The sequence below is a fragment of the Calypte anna genome, chromosome 7, assembly GCF_003957555.1.
Source record: "Calypte anna isolate BGI_N300 chromosome 7, bCalAnn1_v1.p, whole genome shotgun sequence".
In the NCBI taxonomy this organism is placed as follows: domain Eukaryota; kingdom Metazoa; phylum Chordata; class Aves; order Apodiformes; family Trochilidae; genus Calypte; species Calypte anna.
Window position 1 is genome coordinate 35,840,804 of NC_044253.1, and position 10,611 is coordinate 35,851,414.

The 10,611-nt window shown below is 42.4% G+C and overlaps 1 protein-coding gene across 2 annotated transcripts; it reads left to right on the top strand.

Annotated features, from left to right (window-relative positions):
• The first annotated feature begins 427 nt into the window (after window positions 1-427).
• On the top strand, window positions 428-9,848 carry LOC103530378 (caspase-8). Of its 2 annotated transcripts, XM_030453770.1 has the most exons (9): window positions 767-854; window positions 2,766-2,836; window positions 3,634-3,963; window positions 4,173-4,278; window positions 4,613-4,751; window positions 6,172-6,260; window positions 6,974-7,079; window positions 7,828-8,314; window positions 8,918-9,848. In XM_030453770.1, the coding sequence occupies exons 3-9, from the start codon at window positions 3,653-3,655 to the stop codon at window positions 9,042-9,044; spliced, it is 1,365 nt and encodes a 454-aa protein (XP_030309630.1). In that variant the 5' UTR covers window positions 767-854; window positions 2,766-2,836; window positions 3,634-3,652; the 3' UTR covers window positions 9,045-9,848. The 2 variants fall into 2 exon arrangements, with proteins under 2 accessions (XP_008494157.2, XP_030309630.1); XM_008495935.2 differs by lacking the exon at window positions 2,766-2,836 and having other exon boundaries at window positions 428-854.
• Window positions 9,849-10,611: the final 763 nt, after the last annotated feature.

Below are 10,611 nucleotides of genomic sequence, written 5' to 3' on the forward strand. Positions count from 1 at the left end.
GGGGAGAGGGATCCACGGTTGCCAAACAGAAGCTTATGCACGTGTGCAGGCTCTTCCCCTGCACAAATAAGAAGGGTTGTGACTTGTGTAACTCTGTTTAGACAGATTTAAGTGGAACCAATGTAGAAAGTCTTTCTCTTGGAGAAGTTGGTATCTTGGGAAGATGATGATCTTAAAGTGGGATTTGTAACATCCACAAGTCTGTGGTATCCTGACCCTCCTGACTGGTTTTGTGCAGGACGTGTGTATCCTGCCAAGTGCCCGTAGAGGCAGGAGTCACTGCAGCTGCTGCTTAGTCAGTAGCCTCAGTGTTTTAGTTTCCTCAAGACCAGCCATTCTGGGCAAAAGTAATTTTTTTTTTTGTCAGGCTGCTGTACAAGGAATAGACTGTGGTTTTGAAACAGTTCTAGAGGGACAAAAGCAGCATGCAGGGGAGCTGGGGGAAACTGAGAAGACTTTAAATTCTCAAAAGGACAGGACCACTTTAGGGAAGGGTGAGAGAGGAAGAAAGAAGAAATGACACAATAAAGACGACAGGAAGAACAGTGCCAGGAGGGCTGGTCTTTGAAACTGCTGCATGATGGGAGACTTTATCAGGAAAGAGCCAACCAGGGCTTGGTCTTCTCTGCAAATACTTTCCACACTTTGCTGATCGCAGCATTCTTGCTCTTTCAAACTGCAAATGGAGTCTTGACTCATCTGAGACACAGAGGAGATGGTACAGGGAGAGAGACACTGAGGAGTGGGATGACATGGAGACAGAACCATTTTGGGCCTGAAGATCAGATAGTGCTCGTGGTGTCCCTCTTTGCAGCTCCCAGCCTGTGGATAAAAGGACGACTTGAGCCAGTGAAGTAAGTTAGATGTGTTTTCTGAGCTGATACTAGTGTGTGCCTTTTGGAAGGAATCTCTATGCCTCATTCTGTCTTTGAATTTGTAAGGCTGGGTAGGTTGAAATCAATGAATGGCTGTTTCATTGCAAAATTGTAACAAATTTCAGCTCTTCCGACTGCCTCTGTTCAAACTTCCTAAGTTTCAGAGCGGGTGGGTAGCTGGTACTGTTGCTGAACGTGTGTTTCCTGCTACAAGGAAGGTGCTGGCAACCAGCAGACCATACCAGGAACTTTACCACCGATAGTGAAAATGCTGAAAGTTAATTATTTTTTAATTCTCTTGTAAACAAGGAAATATTTTAGAGAAGTAGATTACGGAAGTAGTTTCAAAGGAACGTTTAGCCCACTGGTTCCCTATATTCACTGAGAACTGCTATGGAATCCAGTGCTTAGTTGACTTTTTCTTACTTGAGGGAATAATCTTCCATGAAAGTGCACACTGAAAGTAAGGTAGGGTGAGTTGGAGAGGGACTTGAGAGAAAGGATGTAAGTCATGATGGATCTGGTCACTCAGGAGGGCAGTGGGACTGAAATAGTTTTAAATGGGAGAAGATATAATTGATTCACCCTTCCCTCACTGTCTTTAATTAATGATTTATATATGAGAGTAAATATGTTAGAAAGTCCTGATTATGCTGCTTAGCACATGCTCTTATAAGCAAAACCTGGTTACTTTTATGGCTTCTTTGCCAATTTGCCTCACAAGCACTGTAATGTATTACTGTAATTTCCTGTAAATGAATTTCCTGGAACTGGATCCCTAGGAGTGGCATGTGAAACTGTTGTGTTATAACCACACCCTATCACAGTTTGTGTTACATTGCTGGTAAATCATGTGACAAGAGAGACAGAACTGTGGAGTACAGAACTGTGCTTTTAGTGCCAGAGGAGGGCTCACTGTTTGTGCAGGCATGTTTCACCAGTCCTCCAGCCTGTCCTCCCCTGACATGTAAAATGAACATTTCCTTTGCCAGAAAGATTTACTTTTATAAGCCTATGCCTTGCATCTTAAACAAAAGCCACAATTTATGTGAGGAAAAGAAACAAAAACAAAACTTCATAACTAGCTCCCAAGAAAGTATTCTTCTGTTTCATAGAAATCATAGAATCATAGAATTAGCCGGGTTGGAAGGGACCTCAGAGATCATCTAGTCCAACCCTTGACCCACCGGAGCAGTTGCTAGACCATGGCACTGAGTGCCACATCCAGTCTTTTTTTAAATGTCTCCAGGGACGGAGAATCTACCACCTCACCGGGCAGTCCATTCCATAGCCTGATCACCCTCTCCGTGAAGAAATTCTTTCTAATATCTAACCTAAACCTCCCCTGGCACAACTTAAGACTGTGTCCTCTTGTCTTGTTGAAGGTCGTCTGTGAAAAGAGTCCAGTTCCCACCTCGCTACAACCTCCTTTCAGGGAGTTGTAGACAGCAATGAGGTCTCCCCTGAGCCTCCTCTTCTCCAGGCTGAACAGCCCCAGCTCTCTCAGCCTCTCCTCATAGGGCCTGTGCTCGAGTCCCTTCACCAGCCTGGTTGCCCTCCTTTGGACCTGTTCCAGGACCTCTACATCCTTCTTAAACTGAGTGGGTGGCTATAAAAATAACCAGATGTGAGCTCACTGAACTGTGAGATTAAGCACATGTGACACATTCAGATACTGGTGGTTTTGTGGTGATAGGGGCTGAATGGGAGTCGGGTAAGTTTAAAAGTTCATTTTGAGCAGATTTAAAGAAAGCAGCACCTGGAGGCAGAGCATGAATTGTATATGTTGCAGCAGAACATGTTTTGTTGGTTTAACAGGTTTTTTGATAGACACACAGGTTTAAGATTCACTTGCATTTTCACTCTTGCTAACTAACAATGCTGATCCAGGGTATTCCACAAGAAGCTGCTTTGCTGTCCAGTGATCCTTGGAGGCAAGAGTACACAATTGTCTACTAATTGTAATTAATTTTTTAATATATATTTATAGTAGCAGTGGTTCAGTTAGTCAGCTGGGCTACCTTGGAGTTACTAGCCCTGGTACTGGTATTAGCAGAGGAGGGAGATCTTTGAAGCATCAGGGTGAGGTAGTTGGAAGGTTTGCACGTTGTATTCTAAATTCTTGTGCTCCAAAGTTGGATCCATAAACCAAGTTGAATATTTCTGAAGCTGACAGGAGAAGTGGTGGAGAAGGGAGGTGGTATTTCATGATCAATGAAACAATTTGACAAAAATTCTCCTGTTTTTTTTAAAGGGTTGGCATGATCTGTATTTGAATATTAGAAACTGATGGAAAGCCAAATAGCTTAGAGGAGTCACACCCATGTGTACTCTTTGTGATGGTGTAAAACCTGTCTCATTTACCACATAGTTTATATTTCAGACTGGCAAATGACTCTCACTCCCAAATGGGGTCAAACCTCAATAAAAACCCAAACCAAAATCAAATCAAACCAGCAGCAGCCTGTCAGGACTCTCTATCCTGTACAGTGGTGCTTCCCTCTCTCTAGACACACCATAGGAAGTAAGAATGATCCCTGATTTTCTTTATCACTCAGTACAGATTTTTTTACATTCCTTGGTAAGTCGAGAGAACTCAGGAGCTAAGCATCAAAGCTGGGATGGCAAGGCAGCCTCTCTCTAAGGAAGTGCTTTTGGTTGTATGTATTTATTTTGGGCTATTTTACACATTGTGATACATTTTGTAAAGGTTTCAATACTGTTAGTGACACATGCAATCGCTTCTGTTTGTGTTTAGATTCAAATCCTGGTATGAAATGAGTGCAGACTTCCAGGAGCTCCTTTTTGTCATTTCTGAGGCTTTGGTCACAGATGAACTGGCAGCTCTGAAATTTCTTAGCCTGGAGTACATCCCCATGAAGAAGCTGGAAGCCATCCAGGAGACCAAGGCTTTCTTGGAGGTGCTGCAGGAGAAGGATCTGATTGAGGAGGGGAATCTCTTCTTCCTGAAGGAGCTGTTCTACCTGATCAACCGCATCGACCTCCTGTCTGGCCAGCTGGGCTCCAGCAGAGAGGAGATGGAGAGAGAGCTCCAGATCCCAGGCAGAGCCAAGGTGTCAGAGTACAGGTAAGCACAGAAGCAGTTCTGCTGTGCACTGTCCTGTTTTCTGTCTGCACTTGTCACTTCTGAGAATCCCAGCATTTACCCCATGTATTTACTGCCATTTTATGGCTACTTGCCATTTTACGTTTGAGATTTTGCAGTTCAGGTGTGGAATGGTGGTGTTTACCTCATGTAACTTTCTTAATCTGTCTTTCTTTATTCTTTATTGCCAGGAAGCTGCTATATGGAATTGCAGAAAACATGCATCCAGATGATGTCAAGAGCATGAAGTTCCTGCTCCAAGAAGAAATACCAAAGAGCAAGCTCCAGGATGATGCTGTAAGTGATCTGTAGCTTTCTTGCAAGGCTTGTTCAGAGTCTGCTAGTTCTTGTAAAAGAGAGAAAAGAGAAAGCAGTCTGCTCTCACCAAAATCTGTTGTTGAAAGGATCAATGTTAGCTGATAGCAGCTCTGTGAAGGAATAGACCTTTTTCTCCTCATTCTGTCTTGTTCTTTCTTGTCTCCTCTTTCTTGTTCTTGTGTTCCTGTCGTCCCTCCACCATCTGTTTCTCTGATCTTTCCTTTCTGAAAAGTCCATCATGCTCTTCCTTCTGGTTTTGCCTGGCATTTGTAAGACATGTATGAGTTTGGGTTCTGTGGTTTTGTTTTCCCAGTCAATGTTGAAGGTTTTCCTGGAAATGGAAAGAAACGGTATAATTAAAGATGGTGACCTGAAAGTGCTGAAAGATAAATTAAAGAGATTGAGAGCTGACTTAAAGAAAAGAATTGTTGCCTACGAAGAAAAACAAAAAGGTAAATAATTTCATCTGCTGTTTCAGAGTGAAACTGTTGTTTTGTTGGGGTTTTTTTAGTTATTGTCATGGCTCCATCCTTGGCAACTTAGGAGTCCAGAGATAAAAAAGAGACCTTACAGTATCCTAGGACAGAAGAGCAGCTATTGGTACCTGTAGTTTTTTAGATTTTCTGCTACTTCATTATCCCATCATATTGTCTTATATTTTTCCTTGAAATACTTTCTGTGCCTTGTAAATGATCTGCTTCTCCCTCTTCTTCACCTTAAATGCAATTTTCTCTTTAGGAAACAGTACAATGCTGATTTTGGATCAGGACAGCTTTTCAGTCACTGTAAGAGACTGGTGGTAACAGTTGCTTTGGGGAAACTGGTGTTGTGAGATTGTCTGCATCATTTTCTGTTAGCCAGGCTGTTTGCTTTTAGTCAGTGTCCCCAGGTACCAGGCACTTGGCTGAAGTGTAACCATTATAGTTCTGTACCAGATGGGAAATCACAAGGACTTCAGTATACCTGGGCTGTTGCAGCTGAGTTGGTGACTTGTGACACCACAATTGGGCCTTACTCTTTGAGAACCCAGATGTGTCAACCAACAGCCACCAAGACCTATTACATTTTTCCCCAGAACCTCCTTTTGGGTGACTCAGGACATGTCTTTCCTTAGGCACTCTATGCAGCCCAGGCAGTTCCCTGCAGAGATACCAGCTAGTTTCCCCAGCATCTCTTTGTGCTGCTGACCTGTGTGTGTGTCTCTAAAAGAGCAGAAGCAAGCCTTGTGTCAGGGGAATGCCTTTCTAGTAGTATTGTTATTACTGTCTCCCCCTTGGTGAGTAGAAAAGGAGTATGTTTAATCTTGTTTCCCTGACAAACTGTGTTTAAACACATCTGTGTCATTTACAGAAAGGGTACTGTGGTTTATTTCCTTGGGCAGAGGCATGGGTTTGATAATTTCTTCACTTATTTCAGGCAGTGTTATTCAAAGTAGTGTTTTGGGCTTTGGGGAGGTCTTACATGATGCTGATATTCTGCATCCTTGGTGTGTCCACCCAAACACTGAAGTTCTCTGGAGAAGAGACAAGGGCCTCAGAAAGAAATAAACTCCTCTTGCATTTACATACCCCATAGTGGAGAATGCCAGATGACTGGGCTTGGGGTGACTACTCACATTCAGCCTTTCATTATCTGGATCTTGCTACCAGTAAAAGAGTGGAGAAGGAATTCAGCAACATTCTGAACAGCCTCAGTGACCAGCAGTTTGTGAAACTGGAACCCTGCTTGGCCCTACAAAATGATGGTGTCTCAGGGATGTGGAAACACCTTCCTCCTCACTCCTTGCACTGCTCTTTTTCAATGTTGAAACATGCACAGTGGAATATTTATCTTTTTAGCCCTGAAATGTTCTGTTTATCTTCTCCCTCTTAGAAAATAAGTCCAAGGAAGAACTCTGCAGCCCAGTGCCTGTGTCTGGGCATCCATCAGTACAAGGAGCAGAGAGGCAGACACTACACCTGGTGAGAAATACCTAAAGATTGCCTTTAAAGCTTTTACCCAGGGAATGGGTAATGGGGGAATGGGAATGGGGGGCATGAATTCTTAACACTTAGCAGGTGGAGGAGCTGAAAGGCAGGGGTTCTGTCTTCATATGTAGGCTTTGGGACAATTCCTTTTTTTGAAAACAAGACTAAGCCTTGTTCCTCTGTGAGGCCCTGTCTGTCAGCAAGCTCTTAGGCAAGAAATGAAGGAGTAGTCATTGTGTGAAGAAGAAACACAGTAATGATAATGCTGACTGGGACATAAAATTCCTGTTGAGGATTCTCCTGGACCAGATGAAAAGAAAACAACAATCTGCTACCTCACTAGGAAACCCACAAAGACCCTCAGAGGGAGAACTTTTCCTCTGCATGTGCAAATTTGTGTTTCTGGATATGCATTTTCTGTTGTGCCAAAATCATATCCTAACCATTGAGACAGAGGAGGGGGGATTCAGGGAGACAAAGCAGATCTCTCTAACCTTTTTAGGGGAGAGAAGGGTTTATTTTATTTATTTTATTTTATTATTTATTTATATATTAGAAGGTTCTACTCTTGGGCTCTTCCTTTCTTGTATCCTGGCTCTCATGACTTTTTTGCACCTGGACATAAAGGCCCACCAATCTCTGCACCAAAATATTTCTCTTTTGGATACTTGGCACTGCTGTCTTACCTGCTTGCTTTGTTTCTACAGGAAACATATAAAATGGAACATATCCCCCGTGGTTACTGTCTGATTCTTAACAACTACAAGTTTAAAAATCCATGGGACAACAGAGAAGGAACACTGAAAGATGGAGGTAAGTACTTTTACAACCAAATTACTGGTTTGTTTTTTCTCTGATAAGTCTCTGAAAGAATTACTTAGTCTTTTATCATAGGGAAAATCATGTCTATTGGGTTACTTTGCCTCCAGAATACGCAGGGTTCACTTTTAAGGTAAACAAGAGTTTATCTCAAAAAAGTAAATTCTGTTTCCTGAAAGCAGACATCACTGGTTTAACTCCACCCAGCCTGTCTGTGTGCTCCTTGCTTCCCAGCAGCCTTCTCACCACCCACACAACAATTAAGCCATCACCTGCTGAGAATCTCCATAGCATTATTTAGCAGCTACCCTGCCTTCCTTCTTGCTGCATCAGTTCTTCTCACAGAATGAGGGATCTACTGCATTTAAGAGTGACAGAATTTGTTATTTTAAAGAGGTACCTCTACTTTATAATTGGCTGTGTTGTTCTTGAGCATCTGAGATTACTATGCAATGCAGAGCTAGAGCTTGCTTTAGCAGAGTCAGATTCACTAATTTGTACCACTTAATGGGATAACCTGAAACCTATTTTTATTTTAGACAACGTGATGCTTTAACCAGTTGTGTTTAAAAAAAACAATGATGAGGCATTTGGGGTTTTCTAATTAGATTTGGCAGGCTAAGAGGCAGTCAGGTGAGTTTATTGGAGACTTCTGTTAATACCTGTTCTGCCACACTGATGTTTCAGCATCTTCCTTGTCACTGATGATGTTTAACAAGTGCCTTCTGACTTTTTTCCCCAGAGGCTGTCAAGAGGGTCTTTCAGTGGCTTCAATTTGTGACAGTTGAGCACATGAATCTAGAAGCAGAGCAAATGTATGCAAAAGTTAAAGAATACAGCAAAAAAGACCACACAAACATGGACTGTTTTGTTTGCTTCATTTTTTCCCATGGTATAAAAGACAAAATCAGTGGTGTCGACGGTGAGTTTGTAAACGTTAAAGACTTAGTTTCCTGCTTCAGAGGATCTAATTGTCTTTCTCTTGCTGGCAAACCCAAGCTGTTTTTCATCCAGGCTTGTCAAGGCTCTGGAAGTCATCCAGCTGTCAAAGTAGTAGGTGACTTTCCCGAGCATCTTGAGACGGATACTCTCCCGTTTTCCATTCCTGACCTGGCTGACATTCTGGTTGGCATGGCTACAGTGGAGGACTATGAGTGCTACCGCTCAGGAGAGACTGGCAGTGTCTACATCCAGTGCCTCTGTGAGAAGATGGAGCTGCTTTGCCCGCTGTAAGTACTGCTTGTCATCTTCTGCAGATAAACCAAAGATTGCTCCCAGTCTGCCTGTGGCATAACCAGGCTTGTAGTGCTGAAACATTACAGATAAAGAGACCTGTGTATGTGCGTGCCTGTTTTGTACCATTTTTTAACTGAGAAATAGTTTTTCTTCCAGTGACACGATTTTGTTGAGGCAGAAAAAATCAGTGTGCTTTAGTCATAATTGTGACAGTTGCCTCCCTCCCATCCCCTCTAAATAAATTTGATTTAGAATACAGAATTTCTCTTCACACCTCACTTTCTCATGGTGTCCAGAAGAGGGCTTGGAGAATTGCACAGGTTTGGTTCTGTTTCATCTTAGTGTGCTCTTCTGAGCATAACCAAAGTAAGGGACTGTGTTTACTGGTGAAGTGATGCTACACAGAGATTGCTTTTATTCCCCCTGACCTACTAAATTCTGTGGTTACACAATGGAATTTCAGTGGCAGGCAGGGTGAGAGGAAGACCCAAGCCTTCCCTGAGATGCCATGTTGTTGGAGCAAAAATAGATCAGTTTTTTTGCCAAGCTGCAAGTACCACATATTTCAGTGTAACTTTTCTTCATTCTCATTCAAGCCGCAAGGATCTGATGACCATCCTGACAGAGGTGAACAAGGAAGTGGGACAAAAAGAATTAAATGGATGGAAGCAGATGCCAAAGATATCATCAACTCTACGGAAGCAATTGATCTTCAAACTCTAGAATGTCAGTCAACTGAAAAGTAGAAAAACACTGATGCACTAAATTAGGAATCCCATCTGGAATGGGCTTCCCCAAGAAAGAGAACTTGCAAGAGAAGTTGTCTGGATCTGTGTCATTAGCCCCAGTCCTTCAAGGGGATTAAAATTTTCCAGTTCCCATTTTTAATCAGTCTTGTGGCAGGTGGATCTGGAGCAGTTGGGTAAGGCTGCATAGGAATACAGACCTGGCTTCCTGACCTGCAGAAGCATTGGAGTCTGTTCAGCCTGGGTTTCGAGAGAGGAAGCACTTCCAAATAGTATGATTTTTTTTTAGGAATTATTGGGAATGCCATGGGAAGTCCCATTTATTTTCAAGTTGCTGTAAGTCCCTGAAGAAAATAACAGATTCAGAATTCCAGGTCCCTTTGCAGGGAGTGTGTGGAAGATTGTAACTGCTATACCCAGAGGTGAATTATTGGCTGTCTCTGGAAGCTGAGTCATTTTTAGTGGAAAAATAACATCCCTGCCCAGAAAGATCAAAAAAAGATTATTATGATAATGCAAATTTGGTTCTTTTCCTCTAAATATTTGGTTTGCTTTATATTATATTTACTTGGCCCAGCAGCACTGCTGTTCAGGTTTTTTAGTAGTAAGTGTTCTAATTGTATTTTTAATCGGAGTTCTTAGGGGGCAGTCTGCTTTGAATGGCAATTGAGCACTGGAAGGGAGGTCCCATTCCGTGAGATCCCTTTCTCTGAGATGCCATCTCCCTCCTGGGAGCTGACTTGTAGACTCTTGTTTCAGTTGTAATAAATTGTCTGGGTTTATATCAGCTTTGTTTGTGGTGTGTTTCTCTTTCAGATGAGCTGGCTGAGGGACAGTCAGCATGACAAACACTTCAGCAGCAGATCTTTCCCTCTTGTTGCAGTACTTGAAGGCAGCCACTGTGAGGGGTAGCATATTGATTATCCCCTCATTAGCAGCTGGAGAGATGGTAGGAAAGAATTAAGTGTAAGTTCAGGACTTTCCAGATAATGTCAGCTCACACCAGTGAGGCTGTTCTTACCTTGCAAACTTGTGTTCTTGAAGCAATTTTTTTTTCCTAATTCCACACAGTGTGCTGGCAGTTGCATTTTGCTGCCTTTGCCCTCTTCTACCTGCCAAGCAGAAGGGAGAATGCCCATTTTTAGTTCTGTTCACACAGGTTTCATAAATGAAAAAGAGATTTTACAAGCACCATGTGAATGTGAGTGATGTTTGTGCCAAAAGTTAGCAGAAGGTGTTAGGAGGTATAACAGTTCTGTGGCTGGCTTTTGGCTAACCATTTAGTTAATGTGGCAACAATTTATGTACATTTTTAGAATGATTTTGCAAGTGAGACATTTGTGAATGTTGTTTCATGAGAAGGAAATACAGCTTAAATGAAATAACTGCTTCGTCCAGGAGAAACTTGCTGAAAAGTAGCAGCAGCTCCAGTAGTGAAGTTGCAAATCTGCAGCATTTCTCTGTCAAGAGTTTAATGCTCTTAGACCAAGTTCTTTCAATTATTCCAGATGAGGAGGAATTGACTGTCATACTTACTTGGTACA